The 22,592-nt window shown below is 41.3% G+C and overlaps 1 protein-coding gene across 2 annotated transcripts; it reads left to right on the top strand.

Annotated features, from left to right (window-relative positions):
• Positions 1 to 1,685: 1,685 nt before the first annotated feature.
• Positions 1,686 to 22,592, top strand: LOC131992827 (zinc finger and BTB domain-containing protein 7C). 2 transcript variants are annotated; one of them, XM_059358522.1, is made up of 4 exons: positions 1,686 to 1,771; positions 19,375 to 20,127; positions 20,229 to 20,902; positions 21,360 to 22,592. In XM_059358522.1, the coding sequence occupies exons 2-4, from the start codon at positions 19,402 to 19,404 to the stop codon at positions 21,973 to 21,975; spliced, it is 2,016 nt and encodes a 671-aa protein (XP_059214505.1). In that variant the 5' UTR covers positions 1,686 to 1,771; positions 19,375 to 19,401; the 3' UTR covers positions 21,976 to 22,592. The 2 variants fall into 2 exon arrangements, with proteins under 2 accessions (XP_059214505.1, XP_059214503.1); XM_059358520.1 differs by lacking the exon at positions 1,686 to 1,771 and adding an exon at positions 12,094 to 12,486.

The following is a 22,592-nucleotide window of genomic DNA, read 5'->3' as shown; positions in this document are numbered from 1 at the left end:
TCTCAAATCACCAATAATGTAAAATCTCCATCAACTCTACTTTATGTTCAGTGCTTATTTGTGAATGTTAGCATGAAAACTTAAAATGGTGAAAAGGGTAAACATCATACATGTTTGCTCTCTTTTTGCCACCTCCAGAGCTGAAAGTGCCGAAACTGCAGTTCCTTGAAAGGCCACTTGAGACTGGCTCCCAAAGTTAGTCAATCTCCATAGACCCCCATGTTAAAACGCCCAACTTCACACCAGAAATAAACATGTTTACAGCCTGGTTTGAAAAAACAGATTTGGTCTCTGTAGCTAATTTCCTCGCTGACGACAATTGTATGAGGGGTGACAACTCACCCATTAAATTTATGCATAATTAAGGACATGGCTGCTTTAACAGGTGGCCTGTTTCAGCAACCAGACCTTTATTTGTCCCACCTTAGCACACCCACGATCCATCTCTGTGCCCATTTATCAATTTTTTTTGGATAAGCATAAACCTATGGGTGACATCACTTCGACTACGTCCATATTTAACAGTCTATCATGCCAAAAAGCTGGACACTGAGCTCAAATGCTCAATTAAAACAAAGGGAAATGCTGATAATTATTCTCATTGGTTATTCACTATGAGTATGACTATTCATAAAAGTATTGATTATAGATGCTTTGCCTTAGTTTTTGTTTTTCCAAGCATTCATTTTCCATAATTAAAGTTACAAGAAGGAAATAAATTCAACTGAACACTGCTTAAGGATTTATTTGATACCTTCAACATTATATATTACTATATGTCGCTGTCTCTGTAGTAAGTTTGAGAACATTAGACCCCTTCATGCTCTTGTATCACCTGATATGACACTTTGAGCAACATTTACATCACTGCTTACACCCTCTTATTATATTCCCATTATGCTGCATTATGGGCTTCAGAGCAGCACAATGGTTCTTACGTCTTGCCAGGTACGAGCTGGTACAGTGAAGCACACACCCAAAATACACTCAGATACTGTCACCAACTCTCACAACCTTTCTCCGACTCTTTTCATTTCTCCCCTGATATGTCTTTTGTTCGACACCTGATATGAACCCCTCCAGCTCCTGTTTGGCACAGGGCAAAGACCCACCCACTGGATCAACTCTGCATTATACAGCAATAACTTCTCCCCCAATTTTTTTTCTCTCCCATTTGAAATGTCAGTGTAGTCCTCCAGATGCACATTTTGGCTGTTTTATTACCAGTCTCACTGCTTCCAGCTCTAGCTCCTGGCTTGGCCTTTGCCCCAGCTCTGCGGCCTCATGTCTGGCTCCAGACCTTCAGACCCTGGTGAGGCCTACCAGCAACCTTCCACCCCCTCTGTCCTCCAGCGCCAGCACCAAGGCTCAGCGCTGCCTATCCCCAGCCATAACCATACCACCCAGTCCAAGCTCGCAAGCAGGTTTTTAGGCTTGGCCCAGTGAGTGTGAGTGCGTGTCACTCCCCTCCCCTGAGCACAGGTGGACTTGTAGGGAACGCTGCCAAATAGTTTTGGTTTAGAGGGAGGGAGGGGTGTTGGCTGAGGCTGGTGGGTGTAGCAGTTTTTTGTTTTGTTGTGTTTCTTAGATAACCGTTTCGTGGAACGGTACCTTTTCACTCCTCCAAATCACTGACACACCTTCAGAGCAAATTTGAGTCTCTATCTCGCCTGCTCTCACTTTCACAAGTCTGCCAGAGCTGAGACAGTGTGGAGTTTCCTGACAGGGTCGTGAGAGAGGAACTGAAATCAAAACTTCTCTTCTTAAAAAGGTCAGTAACAGCTTACTGTCTCTTTCCATCTCTTTTCTTTTCTACTATTTTGCAAATCCAAAAAAGAAAGGCATAATTAGAGGTTCATATTTTCTGTGTGTTGTGGCAAATTTCAAAGCATGAGAGCTGTCGGCTACCCACTGAGTGCCAGAATCAGACTTAAGGATGCCTGACCTTTTGTAGAATTGGGTTCCCCTGTGTTCCCATTTTAAGTTACAAATCGATCCACGTCTAAAACTTTTTATAATAAGACCTAAAGTAAAAAATAAAGCGATGTCCAGCTTTTCTCAGTGCTGTGCAGAAAGTTTTCTGTCTTGCAACAGATGTGCTCACAATGAAAGCCTCCCCCTTCACATAACAGCCAGACACTGAGGAGGAAGCAAGTGAAAGCATGACAAAGCTGGAACAGATTGAAAAACTGATATCATTTTTTACTTTTATTTCTTATTACAACAGCAGCTTGTATAACATGAATATTTATCGTGCATAATTTAGATCTCTATATTATATTTTTCCCTGTCATTGACACAATTTTGTCATCACAAAGCTTCCTGAGTGATTGTAGGCCAATATGTAATACATGTCACATCTTTTAATTTGCATGGCAGTGACAAACTATCTGACAAACGGGATCTGTCCTCCAGGAATCTACCTTGAAATTAACTTTCATCCTAAAATGAGAAATTTATAATACGCTTGCATTCAGATTCAGCTTCTCTGTGCAAGACATGTGGGGGCAGAGGTGTGACATTCAAGATTATTTCACTCTTCCTGTCTGTGACCCCCCCACCCCCTTCACACACACACACACACACACACACACACACACACACACAAATCAAATAGCACAAGAAACTGTTGACCTTTAGGAGTATAATTACAGAGTGATAATGTAATCTATCAGACATATATAGAAATTGCAAGTTTCCAGCTTCAAATCGGAGAAACTAAATGACTAGCAGAATTATCTGATCATTTTCCTGGTAGTGAATATGACACTGCCTTGGGGCTTAGTGGTTTATTTTAAGGAAACTGTTGATGACTACACATTTAAACTTTTATAAACTAATTGCAGTTATTCACAAATCATTCGTTCCCAGTTGTGGTTAATAAACTGGTACACATTAATGCAGCTTCTCAGCAGATGACCCACATTATTGACCTGTAGGAAAATTGCAGTATGCTGTGGTCCATATCCAAATGATGGGAGACACAATATTTTTTAAGGCAAAAAAATGTGTCAAAATACCATTGTGATTATGTATCATGGTGCTGCAAAATGTCCCAGACTACAAATAGTATTCTACAGAAAAGAAAAAAAATGCAAAATCATTTAGCCCTAGTTGTTCACACAGGCACACATGATGAAAAACTAGAAGAGAAAATGTAATCATGAAGCATACTATATAGAAGACAATGTATGGCTATAGGGTAAAGAAAAACTGAATGAAAACCTGCACTTTCCTTTAAAAAACCAACCTTGACATCCAGTAAAGGATCATGTATAGAAAAGACAAGCTGCAGCCTGAAACCTTTATCAGCCTTCACCATCATTGGTAACACAAGCAAGACCTATAGAGCTCTCTTCCTGTCACAGTGGCGGTTAGATGGGGATAAAGTCTAGAAGACACAACCACGCCCACTCTCGTCACACACACACACCCTGTGTGCAGCCCTCTGTCTGCCTCTATCTCTCTCCAGGATTATCTCAAATGAACCTGATCCCTGCAGCTCTTTTGTTTCTGGGCCTCTCTTACATCAGTGTGTTTGACAAACACTACCTGAGGCCAGAAGAAGTATTCAGATCTCTTACTTAAGTAAAAGTACTAATACTACACTGTGAAAATACTCCACTACAAGTAAAAGTCCTGCATTCAAAACTTAAAGTTGAAGTATCAGCATCAAAATGTACTTTAAGTATCAAAAGTAAAAGTACTTACCCACTCAGGTTTTCTATATAGATTGTTGGATTATTATTTTTGATTCATTTATGTAGGCAGCATTTGTCAAGGTAGGGCTCATTTTAAATACTCAACATACTGTAATGTGGATTAATTTATAAAAATGTTTCATGTTAAATCTTGACCTGAAAAGTAACTAGTAACTAAAGCTGGCAGCTAAATATAGTGGAGTAAAAAGTACAATAATTTGCTGTAAAATGTAGTGGAGTAGAAGTATAAAGTTACATAAATGGAAATACTCAAGTAAAGTAAAAGCACCTCAATATTGTGCTTGAGAACAGTACTTGAGTAAATGTACTTTATTACATTCCACCTCTGCCTGAGGCACATTTCATTCATGTTCGTACAACCTCACCAATCGTAATCTCTGATTTTGAATGTAAAAGGAAGTTAACTTGCACAAAAATGAGTCCTGTAGTTTGTAAATTTGTGTGAGTGGAAGAGTATTTGATTGAGAAACTCCAGATGAATGTGTCAAGTGAATGAGGACGTAGCTTCATAACTGCAAAGCGATGCAATGTGCTCATTATGAGACTGACAGAGTGAATGAGTCCACACGCCTTCTCCCCACCTGACAGCGTGTGGGCATGCCCATGTAACAGCATTTACACGGGGGTACACAATCTGATTTTAACCTCCCATGACACAGATGTCATTTTGTCACAGTTTAAAATCAGGGTTTGTTCAAATCCAGCTCGGACAGCGACAAGAAAATCTATCTGTGCCAAAAAAAAAAATCTAATCAGCTCCCCTCAAATACCCGAAGTTAGGTTAATGAGTTTGTATATATACAGTGGCCGAGGAGCTGTTTGTGTGTGCATGTGTGCGTGTCCGCCCTCCTCCGTAGGATCGAGGTCCAGGTTTTGTTGTGTGTTGTTGTGTGTGTGTGTGTGTGTGTGTGTGTGTGTGTGTGTGTGTGTGTGTGGAGTTGGGCTGGGTGAGTAAGCCGCCCCTCACAGATGAATAGAGGATGGGAGGAGGCTTGAAGAGGCTGCCGTGGGTGGGAGGCCCGAGCCCTGCCAAAAAAGCTCCTTCTGTGGGATTTGTGTACTTTTGCGTTCCTCACGAAACACGGCGCCTGGCTCAAACGACAAAGCAGCCAGGGAGGCAGGCACTCGCACTCCCAGAGGTCGGCTCGATTGCACCCTCTCTGCTTTTCAAGCTATATTCTTTCTTTCCGTTTACAATTTCTCCATTTCCAGCATTCTCCTCTTTCTGTTTCGCCCTCGGTCCCTGATGCTGCTTTTAAACACTTTTCAGTATTGTTATTTAATAAACTGATTGATTACATTCACATACTTTGTCAGCTGCGTCACCTAGAAGAACATCTTGAGTTATGAGTTAAATCTTAAGTAATATTATATCTTTGGTAATATTATTATTGATTTGCATACAAATTAACCAAAAATGTATTAGCATCAATAAAAATAGTGATATAGGAGAATCAGGATACGGTATTTGGGAAAGCACAAATATTTCGATGGAAACAATATTTTTTCTACTCAAAGCTGCTTGTTATTACTCGTTTACTAAGTTTAAAAAAAACCCAATTAATTCATTGACCCATGTTAGAGAGGTGTAGCTTCGCTAAAAGAGCTTATTAGGATTTTTGAATGTATTTATAATGTTTTAAGTTCAAACTGAACAAAAGGCATTTTTCTGTATATATTTATATTTATAAACCTTTTTTTCAGTTTTTTGATCATTCACTAGCCCCCAGTTAAAGGGGGTGGAGGGTTCAGACAAGCTTATAAAACTTAAAAAATAAAATTTAAATGAAAAACAGTAAAAGAGAAATGAAAAGTTAAGTATGAGATTTATCTAAAATGGAAATGTATCTAAAATTACAATATTACATTCATTTGAGGCTTTGAAGACACAACAGTTGATTTGCCAATAAATATTAGGTTGGAAAATCCAACATTTGGCCCGACTGTGCCGACTTCCGGTCTTCTGTCCGAATACAGACACAGATAATGAGGTCTCACTTCAGAACATTATTTGAGGGACATTTCTTACTTAATTGCAACACACCAGCAGCTGCTGATGCACAATAACTTCTCATTTAACCTTTTAATTCATGAATTTCTTATAATACTACAGCACATATCAGCATTATCTTGACTAAATCACAGTGGAAATGTCTCTTGCAGTGGTTTTTGTGTTCCCCAGCAGGGTCAAAGTCATCAGAGAAATATTTATTTGTCATACATTTCCACATCTGAAATGTCAGTGGCAGCCACAATTTGTATTGTGCTTGTGCAATGAAGCATTTTACATACAAGTTGTGGGTGTTTCCTGAATGTTACCTAGATAATAGAAAATAGGCCTCTGTAACCACTGGCAACCCACCTAGCCTCAGCCAAGTGACAAGTGCACACACACACATGACTCTCAGCTTGGCAATCAGGCAAGTGATCCTCTAGTAAATGAGTAAATTAAAGCTCTACTTGCAGGAAACATAGAGTCGAATGTCATTCAGCATCAGGGTGTTTGGATGAAGAAAAAGAAGAAAGGACAAAAAAAGAGCACGATTTCATAATGTCTAAAAGAAAGATCTGGGTTGAATAAGTGGGTCCACCCACCTGTGTGTGAGAGGCAGCGAGAGAGAAAGCGGGGCTGGATGGCAGTTTTAGAGACATGAGTGTGTGGGTTAGGCTAGCTGGCCTGCTTATGCTATCTAATCACTGGGAGAGAAAGGAGAGCAGCATGCCTTGATCCACCCACCCACCCCAGACAAACAGCAGTTAGCCTGCTAAGTACTATATGTGGTCGCCTGCAGCTCTGGGCCGTACATGGGGGAACAGAGATAAAATGTGACATACTCTGCAGGTAACAGACATTCAGCACAATTATGTCTCATTCTGTGCCGGGTGAAAGAGAGATGTGTCAATCCGAAAGCTACTACAGGTCATGACTGCATGTGAGGGAGTGTGAGGCACACTCGGTGTGTCACTGCTGAACAAGCTGGCTCTGCTCCAGCAGGTTTCAGGTAGAAATAAAACTAATGAGAGTTCATTCACTGATTTTTAACCCAAATTAGCCAAATTAGTTTTAACCTAAGGCTAACCACAGGAAATAAGTAATGGATTCACTCATGAAACTTGCATATACAACAGTCAGGTGGCAGAAACGGTCATGCATGTCAGAATTTCCTTTGTCTCGGATTATTAGCAGCCTTATTAGCATGAATTATGCTATCACTGTGTTGATTTCCCTGCTTCTCTTTTGTCATTTGGGGTCGGATACAGATTAGATACCTGTGTGATACCTGGGTGGGTGGGATGAGTCCAAAAATAGCTGACCTACGCAACACACTTTGCGAGTGCGCATGAGGTTGAATGTGGTCCGCAACCTTGTGCATGTGTGTGTATGTGTGTGTGTGCATGACAGGCATCTGTCTCCCCTGCCCTGCAGCCTGACTGGTTTTAATTAGGAGGTGCCAGAGTGCCCGAGGGCTCTCCTGCTGACACACACACATACACACGCACGCACGCACACACACAAACATGCATACACACACACAGTACCTGAGGGCAGACAGAGGCTGTCCCGCCAAGGCTGCCCTCCTTCTCGTTATCACCATAAGGAGTTGTCCTCATTCACCCCACGACCCTCCCAACACGCACACACACAAATATTCACACCAAGGAAATCAAATGAACACAACACACATACTGAAATGCATTCAGGAGCAGCAACGTGGAAGTGGTGGCTGGCAGGTTAGACTCCTTGTACATTTAGTTTGCAGTTTCGGATCCAGAATACATTTCCATATAATAAAAGCAGCCTTAAACATAAAGAATAACCATATTTGTCCTCAACAAACACCGCCATAGACAAGTTATCGTCACACAGAGCAGCGAGTTCATACAACGCCACCTGTGAAACACTGCAACTCTGTCTCCTTCAATATACTGGCAGCTCTAAATATGCAGCTTGTGTACTTTACCTCCCTTCTGGCAAAGCTTCCGATACTGATTAGGATGTTTGAAAAGAAGACCAAGTTGGAGAAAGTTAAAGCACAAATAAACAGGTTAGCAGAGAGAAAACGCCCTCTCCTCACTCATCCGAATGGCATGCTCCAAGGTGAGTTCTAATGACCTGACAGATACTGGAGGTGTGTGTCTATGTGATTGAGCCAGGCAATGTAAAGTAGGTTTTACACATGCCAGCCTTTCTATGTGTTGAAGCAACATTGTGTCTGTGTGTCTGTCTCTGTCCTTGGACTGGAGACGAGGGGTCTAGACCTGGGATGCTCTATCTCTGGACTGTGGGGAATGATTGCCTCCCTTTCCTGCTCCTCTCCCACACGGGGCCACACCTGGCCTCTGAGGACACACTAGGGTAAAGGGTTGCCTACTTTTGTCTGATTCTGCAGTTATTAATCCAGTAAAGGTCTAATAATAATAAGCTGAACAGTTTCTCCACGGTATTTAGCCATGTACACATCTTTTTAAACCCTTCTCTCTAGAGCTTTAGGTTTGGACACAAAAAAAGACTTGAGTGAAAGATCATGGTTTGGATTAAAGGCACACTATGCAGGATCTGTCACTTTCTTATTATAAACACAACATTCAAACTTGGACCCTCCTCCCCGACCCACTGAAGTGAAAGTGAACTACAGACTCACTCTCATTTCAGGACAAGCTTCATTTATCTACTTGGTGTTCTGCTATATTTAAACGTTGTTTGGCGCTGTGTCCACTAATATCGCAGTTTCGTGACACCCAGAAATGTCCTGAACACAGCAAAATGAGAAGAAAAAGTAAACAGACATTGCAGAGAAACTACTTAAGGGACATTCATTGTTACAATAATAAACACATGGTTAAGGTTAGGGCAAAAACGTGATCATCACTAGAGGGCTCTTTTATTGAGTGTAAAACATAGTTTTGTGGAAACTACTGACACAAAACAACTGTTGCTGTCATTCTTTTGGGGAGGAAAGTTTTGGTTATCAAAACTTTTAAACATTTATCACTACTGCCCTTTCTAGAAGGGAAAACCTTCTTTCTGTCAAAAAAATGATATGATTAATAGCATTAACAGCATTAAGAGATCAGCATTCAGGGCTGGTAGGTCTTAACCTTCAATGAACTGAATTCATTGAATTGATTGAGTGAGTGTGTTCTTCTGTTATACTGACAAATGCAAATTACTGCTCTATGGTATGTTGCTACTGAGATATTTTTATGAGCTGTTAGTCTTCTGAGAGGAATCTTACTGTGTCTGTGATCAGCATCAAGATCTCCATGATATTAACTTCATGTAATGATGCTTCACACTCCATCCCCCCTCCAAAGTGCCAATCTGGTGCCCTGGTACGTGTTATCCTGCTGGGCGCAGCAGGTGGCAGTAAACAGGTACGTTGAGACGCCAGACAGACAGACAGACAGAGAAAACAGATGACTCTTACTCAGCCCCTTGAGTCCTCATGTTTTGTGACTGTTAGCGCTCAGACTGAGCGACAAGACTCACCACGTCTTGGTGTAGCCTCGAGAAGGACGGAGGGGGATAGGGGGGGGACAAAAATTATTTAGCCTGGTGATTATATACTACAGAAATATAAAACAGTTAAAACATATTTTTTCTAGCTTGTTATGTAATTGATTTCATGCTGCAGTTTATACAACTTTTGCAAGCATAATAACCATCTATAAGCCATGCTATACTGTGTGCATGTTGCATTTGGGATGAAATATTTATGAATTTACACCCCAAAATGAGCTGCAGATCAAATCAGTGTATTTTACACATTGCATGCCACTGGTTTGTGTGTATCCGGGCCTTTGGCAGCTTGCAGCCTGCAGTTTTACAGCTTTTGGAACAAAGCAGTCCGCACAGGTACCACTTAGAGCGTGCTGCTATGACGGCAGCGGCGTGTTTAGAATAGATAGCCGATCTTATAAGATGGCAAATGTTGTTTTTCTGGCCGTCTGGCTGGCCTGCTAGCAGTTAGTGGCTAACCCTGTTTATATATACTAGATGCCAATGTGAGCTGGCCTGTACAAAACAGTGTAAACCACCAGGGCATGGGCTGCGGTTTGCTTTAGTCCATGTTTTCCCCAAGGGGAAGTGGGCATAGCAGTCTGATGTACACTCTGATGTCTACTTGTTTGTGGAGGTTAACGCAACACAATTTGACTGCTTCCACAGCTTGATTGTTGGTTATGATTTATGGATGGTTAGAAATTTTTCAGTAGATTTTAAGGTCCAGTAACCACTAAGATGGCTGACTGCAGATTCTACCTTTATGACCTGCTAGGTTTTTTTCTTAATTGTATGTTATATTATCAAATATAGTTTTATTATGTGTACCCATGTTTTGTTTTTAGGTCTGTCAGATAAAATAGAGTCCTCTTTAAAGGTATAATATGTCACATCTATGCAATGAAATTAGACTAGACCTATGTATTATATTTAATATATATTTTAGAATATTTATATTCTAATCAGAGTAACGGCCTGTTTTATTTGGTGGCCTTTCAGTGTCATCATATTCCCTTTAAGCATATGGTTTTCTGCCTGAAAAATCATAAATTGATTTTTTATACAGTTTTAAGCCACATTTTTAGAGTACATTGTTTAAATCTTGGTTGTTTTTGACTACCTATTTTAACGGTATGAATATATTTTGAAGCTGAAACTGCTTCATTTTGTTTTTTTACCAGTTTCAATCAGCATTTTAGTTTGTTTTGGAGAGGACGAGACCTCTATGGATAATTTGGCACCCAGACAACCTCCTGAGCGTCTTGAGCTTAAGTTATCAGAGAAACAAGCTGAGAAACAAAAGTGGCAGCTCACCTCACAGCCCCTCAAGGATGTCCTTTGTCCACCAAACAACATTGGAAAAACACAGATTTTAACCGGTTTTAATGACTGGGTCCATTTGTTTTGGAGAGGAGAAAATTCAGCCTTCAACTCCATCTTTTGTGCCCGAACGTCAGAAAATTATATATTTAGGTTTAAAATGTATCACTCAGGCAGTGAAATCTTCCTCTTGTAAGCCAAATTAATTGAGGGGAAAAAGTATTAAAAAGGGTGTGGATTAATGATGTCATACAGCAAAGTCCAATGGCTGTTTCAGATCCTGTGAATGTGCCATGTCCTAACATTTGGCCTGTCCGTGAAAGCAAAGGAGACAATCTCCATTTTCCTTTCTCTCTTTGTTTCTTGCTATGTCGTAAACACACACACACAGACACACACGAACACACACACTTTGACACAACCTGAGGAAGCAGTATTGTAAGCCCTGCTCTGTTCCATTATATTCCGTTGCCATGAACTTGTTACAGCAAACTCTCTCCATATTTTCTTGGTGCTGAAAAATCTCCCCAAACACCTGCTAACCAGGCTTCCTCTTCTATACTGAAGTCTATACAGAATGGCTTATTTCTATACCTTTGTGCCTAAACTTCCTCCTCCTCCAGATAGAGGTGGTGCTGGCGTGCTCACCAACTGTTACCCTGCTTCGGCGGCTTTCTGACTCAACACAGGAATCTAACGTTGGCCTTCTGCTCTCTTCAACCTGGTTTTTGAAAACCTTGGTTTAGAAAAAAAAGCGTCTCAACAAAAAGGAAAATAAGTCTGCACACAGTGAGTCGCTTGTGGTATTTTTCAGAGTTTGTGGTTCAATTCTGTCTCACATATTGTCAGCTTTTAAGTAATATTTCCTTTCAATTTAACGCCACTGACTGAATCAGCCAGTTTTATAGGGTTCTGAATGGAGGGTGCTAAACACCAAAGTGTGTTTTCAGTAATTAGTCTGTTTTGACTGAGTGTTTCTTGGGGTTACACTTGATCAGCGAAGACCTTGTTTTCTGTCTGAACACATGCACAGAGGTCTCTGAAAGCTTGTTTAATCTAAATTTGATAATATAATTTACTTTTGAACATTTAAGAGAAAAGAGAGATTATCAGGAATCCATTTTTAACAGGTGTAAAAGTGAAACTAATCAGCTTTAAGTTGCAGTTGTGTTTCTGTTGCTACTTTTATGCCTGTACATCTCTTCATCTCAGCTTGAGACTAACCAACAGAGGTGCACAAAATAGTTTTTCCAACTTTTCTCTCTTTTTCTCCTTTCCTTTTTTAACCCTCCCTCTGTCTCCCCAAACAACCCCTTCGAGTTTCTTTGCCCCGGTCCCTTTATACCAAAAATCCACTCAAACACAACTAAAAATTCATTTTGTCTGACCTAAATCAGAGGGTGTCTGCGCCATGGGCTTATTACACAGTGCGCTTAAACTTGTGTTGTGGAGGAGGATGGGGTATTATTATCTTCCAGCTACCCACCCTGCTATAAAAACTAGTGGTGCGACATCTCCACAGCGCAGTGCTGCTGCCCTCCCTCCCTTCCTCTCACTCTCTCGCTCGTCCTACATGAGCCACACACAACAGTGAGCCTGACTCTTAACTCCACACTAGCCACTCTGCTACACAGACAGACCCAAGAATCACACTCTGCTCTCCTCTGTTGCGCTGCTTTTGCTCCTCTTCATTGGATATTCCTCCTCGGGTGTTTCTTTTTTTAATTTATTTTTTGTGAATGGGCATCCACGGCCGGTGTGAGGAGCTTGTGAATGGACTGACTGCCTGGCTGACTGATTGACAGACTGGCAAAAAAGAGAGAGGCAGCTGTGTTTCAATTAAAAAGGGCAATGCTGAGAGGTCAAGCGAGGAGCAACAGAGCCTCTTAGTAGTCTGGAAATACAAAGACACGTGAGGGGAATCAAGAAACTGAAGGCACGGTAGGTGACGGGTGCTGAAAGCTGTGGAATGCTGCTGAACGTATCAAGACATGTGTGAATTTATGTGGAAGCCAGAGTTTTGAAGCATGCACATGGGTGTGTGTCTGTGCGTATATGTCCGTAATAATTTGTCACATTGTTTCAGAGTGTGTGTGTGTGTGTGTGTGTGTGAACAAGCTTGCACTTGCGTTACTGCGAGCACACGTGCAGCACTATGTAAAGAGTGTTTATACGAGTGTTGTAGTCTAACTGCTCTGCATCATAAAGGCCTGACAAGGTGCAAACAGGTCAATAAAGTCACTTAATGACTCATGTAATTATTTAGGCTGCAGCGTAAATATTGTGCTGTAAAAATTCTGGAAATAGCATGAGCATTTATAGCATCACATGGAAATGTCAAACATAGTAGTTTAAGTGCGCTTAAGTATGTGTTTTGTCTCCAGCAGTAATTACACACTGCGCTTTTAGATATTCCATATCTATACGACATTCTGCTTTAAATCCGAGATAAATACTCAGGTAATTCATAAAGATAAAGGGGATGTTTGTGAGTGGGGATGAAATAAAAACATGTTATGGATTTGAGGTTGAGCTGCAAATTACTGTTTACAACAGGCTTGTTGTCAGCCAGCTTATAGACTTCTTACCTCATGTAGTTACAAAATGCCATGACCAGTAATACCATTAAAATTGTTTATCAGTTGTTTGCCATTCACATATTAATAAAAAACAACTGTTAAAAATGCAGGATACAAAGTGGCAAAATAAGATCTACGCATAAAAATATATTAAAAAAAAGGGGTTTATTGTGTCGGAAACTGAAACATTTACTAAGTCCATTCTAAGAGTGCCTGGAGTTAAACACCTACTCAACAGGCTCACAAACTGTGACAGGAAATGCATTACAGATCAATGTCATATACCAATTACAGGTTTGCTTAATCACATATTGTAACTCTGATTATATCTCATTAGCTGCAGTCACTTTTTAACCTGCACCTGTCAGTGTGTAATAAAGGCTTTTAACTTCTGTCAATTGATGCTTTTTATATCTTTATTTTTCTCTCGTTGTGATTATGTTTATAAAAAACAACTTTTTCTTGTCATTGATCCATTTTTAAATATCAGAAAAATACAAATAAATTAAACATTTTAACCAATTCATTATTATAAAATTGAAGTTATATTCCTGCTTCAGAAAATTATAATTTTTTCATTATATAGTGCACCTTTCTGGAGTAGAACTTTCTTCTGTTTGGGGAGTCTTTATTTGGTTAAAATTGAGACGTAAAGAAACAGAAGGTGGTGTAAAATTACGAAAATGATCCATCCGTTACATGGAAAATGGTCTAAAAACAACAATCTTAATCACTGAACCAATATTCAGCAGTGTACCATGAACTTTTGTTTACTTTGGGGGTGAGAGAGATAATGGTGTGTGGCTGTGGGCCCCCCTGAAGGCTCAAGAGATGACACTTAGGGCAAACAGTCTCCTTAAGGAGCCGAGCGAGATCTCATAAGACCAGACCAAATGTTTTCCCTTAAATATTATCATTATAAAACTCATATTGTCATTATATCATACTTCTATTAAATACAAATGAGGTATTATTTAAAGGCATACATTGTTGATTATCTGCTGAAGTTATAGCAGTGAACAATGAATCTAATAATTAATTTATTGTTACAGTTGTTGAAACTTTAATGAAAAACGAATCTGACATTTATGCTGCTAGAAATGTATTCAGCTTTGAGGATGATTTTTAAATAAAATTATAATATCTATTATAGTTCAATCTGTAGTTACAGCACAGTCATTTTCTTCCACATAATTTGTTTTTAACAGTGTAAATGTGGAATAAATGTGCACCGAATTGTGTATAAACTCCCTCAGATAAGTTTCAAGCCTCAACTTTCATCCAAAACTTGTGCAGTTAAATGTTTCAAATTTGGCCCTGACATTTCATCATTATTGTAAAGATATAAAGGCATCCCATTTTGTGTAACTAACTGGCATTATATACTGTTAACCGGCTAAAGTTGACAGCAATTAAGATTTAAAAACTCCCCTATGCGGCCTATAGGCTCCAGACAATTGTCATTTAAAACTCCAACCACAAGTGTCTCCTGGAGAAACAGGTGCACTGGTGTTTTACTGGTGATAATGGACTAGCTTACACAGTAGGTCAAATGAATGTCTTCTCCTAATAAGGGGGTGGATTTTGGCTGTCAATATTGTAAATTATTGGCCGTGCAATTGTCCGTCTGTGACAGTTGTTTAGCAGGTGTTTGCTATGGGCGGTTGGTGACAGGGGTAAAACTTTGGCTGCTGGTGATTTAGCATGTGGGTCAGGTGGATGCACTGGCCTGACAGCGATAAACTAGGCTTTGGGTGTTGTAGCTTACAGGCCAAATGAGTGTCTGCCTGTGACAAGGGCTGAGATGGACATTAGCTGCTGATTTGTGGCCTGAGCGGTCAGGGCTGGGGACAAGTTAGCCGCTCTACTCTGGGCATAATGATGATACAGCTGCAACAGGGACAGGGAGAGGAGGAGGAGGAGGAGAGGAGGAAGAGGAGAATGATTAGAAGGAGGAGGAGGTGGTGGTGGTGGTCAGAGCCCGGAAAGCAGATGAAGTTCTTGGGAGAAAGACGACACTGAATGGAGGTGACACATAATTTGGGGTGGGAGTGCTGAGTTGAAAGTGTTAGTGACTAAGTGAGGCATGAGAGGAGACGTGGTCGGTACAGGCAGGCGGAAAGAGAGACAGACAGAAAGGCAAGACTGTCCATTAGAGGTCAGTTTAATAATCGAGATTGGTATGAATAGTTTTCACGCATTTAATTCCTGTTAAGAAAATGAATTCAGTGATACATTTGTGATAAACAGAAATAGGTGCCCCAGCTGATGGTTGCAACAAAATATGCCTCTCACTATTTATTTATTCAAGAATTGTGTCACCTAATAATGGCAGGTTGTTATCAGGGATGGGACAAATAACGATTTTAACACGGATCACAATAAAAAACACTCACAATAGGTTGATTGTGGTTAATTGCCACAAGGGGGGGAACCTGCCAGGGGCATTTCCAGGGAGTGGCCACCCTTAAAATGTAATTGGCCACCGCAAGTGTCATCCCATTATCCTGAAGTATGATTGGCTGTCCTCCCAGTCAGAGGTATACTTTAGCTTCAACTGTTTGACAACTTAAATTTAAATTTTGAACACAGCAATGTAAAAAATACTACACAACTATACAATATATAAGTAGTGGTTACAGAAATAATAAGTAAATACTTTTTCAACGTGTGTGCGCCCACACAAACTTCATACCAGCGTCCATTAGTCAGTGTCCCACTTGGGACACCCGAGTCAAAAACAACAGTGGAGCCTGCATCCTCCCAGTCATTCCAACGTCCTGAGCCTATCACCATGGCTCAAGGCTCAGCTTGTTAAATCAGACGTGTAGAAACACCTTTGATTCCAAACTAAAGAGGTTCCCACCTGCAGAATTACAAAAAATGGTCCGGAATGCTTTAATGTCATTTTAAAAGTTTAAAGAATAATTTGATGATTATTTGATAATATTATGAATTGCAGTTATTAATAATAAAGACATTACATTTGATATCCTCCCACGTCTGGCTGTTACAGCCAGACAATTATTTGTTGAGTCTGTTCTGTCAATAAAGAAAAAGTTGGGTTGTCCTTCCATGACTTTACTGGAGGAGTGAGATGGATAAAGAGCCAAATGACTTAAACAGTAATTATCAGAGCCCTTTCACAAGGCGTCCCCACCCTGGCTGCTCCGATGGGTGGAGGGAGGTGTGGGGGGTTGTAAAGGGTTAAGGCTGTTTGGCTGATGAAATGTCGCTCCAGGACCTTGTGGTGGGAAAGCTGTGCCCTCCTCCCCTCCCTGTCTATGTGGCACATCCTCCTTAGATCCTCTCCACATTGTAATTAGGGGCCGGCCGCTAAGAGCTAGCGCTAGCTAGTGGCAGGCAAACAGTGGGAACCGAGGGGAGTGGTGCGCGCTGGGGCACCAGGCGAACAAACAGCAACAGCAGCACGTGTCTCATAGTTCCAGGAGTGGGTGGGATGGATCAAGAGCAAACGAATGACAGTGGGTTCGCCAAGCCCTCCCAGTCAGACTCTTTTCTCTCCCTCTTATCCACTCAGTGTTGTTCCAAGCTCTGCACTATTGTTTGCCTTGGCAGGCTGTTACAGGGAGGGGCCCCTCCGCTGGTGTTTGTGCAACCTGTTAGGGAACTTTTAGGGCCATCTGATCTCTCCCTCGCTCTCTCGCTGGAGATTCTCTCACCTTCTACCCAGGCTATTACTTTTATGGATGTTGTACTTGTGGTGTGAAATATAACAGAAAAAGGATATTGTTCCATCTTTGTACAGGCAGTATTAATCTGCACAACAGAATAAGTGAAAACAGTTTTATGTTGTGTGTTTTACCTGAGATTATTTGTACAGTATTACATTTAACAGACAGATTCTCTTTTTAATTTTCAATATTTCTATCTTAATTTCATCAGCTGACAACTTTCTCTGCCCTGCTTTTTCTTTTTTCCTTTTTTTTTTTTTTTTTCTGTGTAGTAGGTCTGTGGGCCTATGTCCTATACCTCCGCCCCCTCGATAGACATTTTAATTATGACCACACTGTATCAATGGCATGAACATAGCAACAGTTACCTAGCAACAAGATCGACAAGAATAAACTACATGTAAGATTGGTATCCAAGTTGTATACCTGCAGGTGAATTAAGGGATTTTCTGAAATAGTTTTTTTTATGTTTTCTTCCTCCTCTGGTGTGATCCCCCTGCAGCACAAAAGCAAGACGCTCAGTGAGTGAGTGTGTGTGTGTGTGTGTGTGTGGCTTCAGCCCTGGCCCATTTAGAGCCAGTCAACAATGCAGCTGTGGTGAGCGAGCCCCGCTTCAAAGTATTTATCTACACATGCCTCCAGTGACCACCAAGTGTGGACGGCTAAGTTTAAGCTCTATTCATAGATGTGAATGAATGAGCACCCTGCCAGAGGAAGTTTTATCTGTAAACAACAGCACAGTGAATCAACAGGTAGGAACTCAGGCAGCTGTGGCAGGAAGCTTTTAAGAAAAGTGAGCAGAGATCTTTTTACGTGCGAGAATCGAAAAAACAATATCAAGTTTTTAGTCACCGTGCAGGAAAACACATGAGTGTGAAGAGGATAGACTGCATAAGCAAGCATTCTGACAGGATACAGTATCTAGAGTACGATCTGACCTCTTTTGTCGTTCTTTTCGTTTCTCACCACATCCCAATCAGTCACTGTATTGTTCGAATGAATGTATCAGCTTGCTCGGTGCACGTATCTGGGAGAGTTAGACAAGACAGACATTATCATAGAAACTCTCACTCTCACCAAGTGTCAAACAGCAAAAATAAAATATTATTTCAAGAAAAAGTCAGCTCTGTTTAACGTCTTATCAAGATGATGGGCTTCCCTAACTCACACAGTCTCAACACAAGAAGTCGTGATACCACATTCAAGAATAAATATTACCCGATGTGATGTTTGCTCAAAATGAGACATGCTGTATTTACCACTTGTTGCCTTTGCTGCACAGATGGCACACAAACAAGCATGCCTACAGTATATTTTAATAAAGCAAGACTGTCACTCATTGTTGTTAACAATATCAGCTTTGGTTAAGAGCCGCAGTCTATACACATATCAAGGCTTTTTCTGAAAATCCTTTATCTAATGAACGGACACTGCCTGTCATCTATGACACTGGATCACTTGCTACTCTTATCACACTTTTTAAATCAATGTTTTAGAGCGATGAAGCGTTTCATTATTTGCTTTAACATGACCTCATCACCTTCCTGTTGGCATTTCCTCCACCCTGCTGCTAAATCAAGTGATGCTTCATCCCCTCTGGTCATTAAAAAGTTAATGATAAAAACTCTTCAACAAACTGTGGATTTTCATCATGAAAATGAATGCGAGCAATCATAAAATACCAACAGGAAATCAAAGACGACATTAAATTATCCATGGTTTAATAATCTACAGGTATTTTCAACAAGATGCACAACAGGATTTTGTTACTCCTTTTCCAAGTTGTTTGTAATCCAAACAGAGATTCTGCGCTTGTCGCATATTTCCTTGTTAATAAGTTAGTTAAGCTTAATTTATTTTTTATTTTATTTAATCTTCATTTTTTATTTGTATCTTTTTTAATCTTTATTTATTATTATCTTTATTTTCTATCTTTTTATCTTTATTTATTATTATCTTTTATTAGATTTGTATTTATAAATATTATATTATTTTATTATTATTTCTTCATTATTTATTGTATTTTTTTATGAATTTATTTATTTGTTTTTATCTATTTATTCAGAAAGGTCAAATTCTCTTTTACATGAGAGACCTGAGAACAATCATACAACATGAACCACTATTAAGGTATCAAGTATTATCTATATAAATGTTTTTTTTATAATAATAAAAATTATGATTATACATAATAGCCCTGTCATGTTTTTTGTGTGCTGTACAAAATTGCTTTTTTAATAGGAAGTCGCAACTCTGTGAATGTGTTAAAAGTCTTTTTTGTGGCAGACTGAATATTTTTCATCCAGACAGACTTTCAAAAGATTCTTAAAATACCTTCAAAACTGTTGTGATAAATGACCTTGCAGGCTTTTGAAAGATCACCGTGGGTTTATATATTACATGAGATGCAAAACACTAAAGATTTTAAGTGAAAAAATAAATGTGAAGATTAATGAAGGCTTTAAGAGCAAAATGTAGGTCCAACGGAATTATGTCTTTTTCAGTTTGACCTTTTTATTTCAGTGTCACTAAACTTCATTGTTCCTTCTTTCTAGATCAGCATCAGAGACAGAGAGAGGAGCATGGTTCATCACAGAGAAGAGGATCTGATCGGGATCCCCTTCCCAAATCACAGCAGCGATGTTCTCTGCAGCCTCAATGAGCAGCGGCGTGACGGGCTGCTCTGCGATGTCATCCTCATCGTTCGCGACCAGGAGTACCGCACCCACCGCTCCGTTCTGGCCGCCTGCAGCCAATACTTCAAGAAGCTCTTCACAGTGGCCACCGGTGATGGTGGGGATCACCATCACGCAGCGGCAGTGTACGAAATCGACTTTGTGGCACCAGATTCTCTCACAGCCATCCTGGAGTTTGCCTACACCTCCACTCTGACCGTGACGGCATCAAACGTCAAAGAGATCCTGAACGCAGCTCAGATGCTGGAGATTCCCTGCATCATCAACGTTTGCCTCGAGATCATGGACAGCGGGGGCGGAGGCGGCGGAGGAGGCGGAGGAGGGAGAGGGGAGGAGGGAGAAGAGGAAGAGGAGGATGCGGAGGAAGATGAGGAGGAGGAAGAAGAAGAAGAGGATGAAGAGGAGGACGAGGGGTCGAGGAAGGATGAGCAGGAGGACGAGGAGGACAACGTCAGCGAGAGGTCGCTGCAGTCGTCGGAGAGCAGGGGGGAGCAGACGCCTCCGGGGACGGGGGACTCGCCTCCTCCCAGCACCTCCACGTACCACCAGCAGTTTGATCTGCACAGAGAGTCGTCACAGTCACAGTCTCCGGACACCATGAGAGGAAAACAGGTAGTTCACTGGATATTTTCATATTTCTGTTACTCATATTGTATTTAAAAAGGTAAAATAATTCAAGTTCAAAAAGCTGATGATGCCGTCTTGTGTTGCAGGAGAGTATGGAGAGTCGGGCTTTGAAGGATTTCTCCATCGAGTCTCTGCTCCAGGAGGGCCTCTACCCCCGTATGTCAACACTGGACAGGAGGGCCAACTTCTCCCCTCTCCTCCCTGGCTTCTACCCCTCCATGTGGGCCGCTGAGTTCCCAGCCTTCCCCAAGCAGCTCCTGGACCCCAGCCACCACCAGCATCCCCACACCGGAGCCTCACCGCAAACCAGGCTCCCCAACACCTTCCCCACCTCTGCACCGCTGGAGGCCTCCAGGCCCCTTGATCTAGCTGTGAAACGAGAGATCATAAAGGAGGAGATGAAAGAGGAAATCCCACTCAGTCTGCTCCACGGCAACTTCCTGAAGGACTTTGTCAGCTCGGGCCTTGGCAGCAGCATGAACGCTGGGTCAGCACCGTCAGAAGGTCACGCTCTGGGTCCCATAAAAGATGAATCTGACTTCCGGTCGTATCTGAACTTTCTGAGCTCTGCTTCCCACCTGGGGGCGCTGTTCCCTCCCTGGCAGCTGGAGGAGGAGAGGAAGATGAAGCCCAAAGCGTCGCAGCAGTGTCCCATCTGCAACAAGGTCATCCAAGGAGCTGGGAAACTTCCACGACACATGAGGACACATACGGGGGAGAAACCGTACATGTGCACTATCTGTGAAGTACGATTTACCAGGTATGTGAAGCTGTACTTCTTATAACCTCATCATCACTTCACTTCAAGTGTTTTGTATTATTAAGCCACACGGGGAACTTGAGATCTTCCTGTTCCTCTGTGTTTTAACTTCAAAGCAGCAGGTTATGTAGAACGGCAGGGTTAACGGAAAAGTACCCTATGCTCATCTCACTGAGGTTAATGTGTTTTTTACCATATCTGAATATCAAAGAGTTTAAAGTGGAAAGCCCCCTCCGCTGGTTTCTTTGCATCAGTGATATCTCACTCACCAACATCCTCCTGCTTTGGCAGATTTTCCACCTAATTTTTTAAAGCAAAACTTTACTGTTGTTAACGGAGACAATTTTGCTTTTAAGATCACTTGTACTTAACAAGATCAATGCAATGTTGTAATTTATGTTAACTTCTACACACACAAAACACTGTATGAAAACATGTGGTTTTGCTCTTTTCTCAGACAAGACAAACTGAAAATCCACATGAGGAAGCACACAGGTGAGCGCCCCTACATCTGCCTTCACTGCAACTCCAAGTTTGTCCACAACTACGACCTGAAGAACCACCTGCGAATCCACACAGGCGTCCGTCCGTACCAGTGCGAGCACTGCTACAAAAGTTTCACACGGTCCGACCACCTACATCGACACATCAAGAGGCAGAGCTGCCGCATCTCCCGCCCCCGTCGAGGACGAAAGCCAGCTGCTTGGCGGTCTACACCCACCAGCAACTTCCTGTGCCCCCCCTCTGCCGCCCCCAACAGGTTTGAGGAGAACGGGTTGAGCCCCGCATACCAGGGAGTCAAGAGTCACGGACTTGGGGAGATGCTCGGGAACAGGGGTCTGGGATTTAAGAGCGGGGACCGAGCGGGCAGGGAGAGCAGGGAGGAACGGCGAGCAGAGGGGAAGCATGTCGCAGAGGAGGAGAAGGCGGGAGCGGGGAGGCAGAGAGGAGTGTTTGCCTTCGCCCTGGCTGGAGAAGAAGTGCTTACCCACTCTCCATTTTATGCTGCGACCTCTGACCCCTGGACCATGAGACTGGAGCGTGCTCCACCCATCCCTGAGCCGGCCAAGTGAACTGTGGAAGAAAAAACACACAAAAGACAAGAAAGAAAAGTCTTTAATCTCTGTGTCGGTTCTGCTCCAGGAAGCTAAAGCACCTTTTTAAAAAGTGAAAGTGAGATCAATGAACCTTTGAAGCCTGCTGATGTGGCAGTAGTAAAACAGACTTTTTTTCTTTTTTTTTTGGGAAGACACAGTCTAATTAAATAATTTCACAGATGTCATGTTGAATAATTGTTTACAAATATTTCGATAGCATTTTAAGAGGAGGCAAACAGAATGAGGAAAACATATCGGTATGCTGTTATATATATTATTTGCATTATTTATCTACAAGGTGGTCGAAAATGCTATTAACTCAAAAACTACATAATTCTACAATGTCCTCTGAAGCCAGATGAGATGAGGCGTTTATACTGAAAAGTATTCATATGCAAGAAAATATAAAACTACAAATCAGAACAGGAACTATTAATAAAATGTTAAATTAGTGACTATGATGAATGTAAAAGCAATTATTACATGTTCAAAAATAATCAAAAATGTATTTAAAAAAAGTTATTATAACATTTCAGTCTCAAAGGGAAGAGGAGGAGATATAAATTAATTAAATACAATTTAAATAAACACAA

This window comes from Centropristis striata, chromosome 19 (genome assembly GCF_030273125.1).
Source record: "Centropristis striata isolate RG_2023a ecotype Rhode Island chromosome 19, C.striata_1.0, whole genome shotgun sequence".
In the NCBI taxonomy this organism is placed as follows: Eukaryota; Metazoa; Chordata; class Actinopteri; order Perciformes; family Serranidae; genus Centropristis; species Centropristis striata.
Note: the sequence above shows the minus strand (reverse complement) of the source record. Positions and strands in the feature narration are given on the sequence as shown.

Excerpts from the sequence above, each read along its gene's own strand:
- LOC131992827 (XM_059358522.1), top strand. The coding sequence starts at position 19,402 with ATGGTTCATCACAGAGAAGAGGATCTGATCGGGATCCCCTTCCCAAAT. Across the intron at positions 20,128-20,228 it reads ACACCATGAGAGGAAAACAG|GAGAGTATGGAGAGTCGGGC; the intron begins GTAGTTCACTGG and ends CTTGTGTTGCAG. Across the intron at positions 20,903-21,359 it reads TGTGAAGTACGATTTACCAG|ACAAGACAAACTGAAAATCC; the intron begins GTATGTGAAGCT and ends CTCTTTTCTCAG.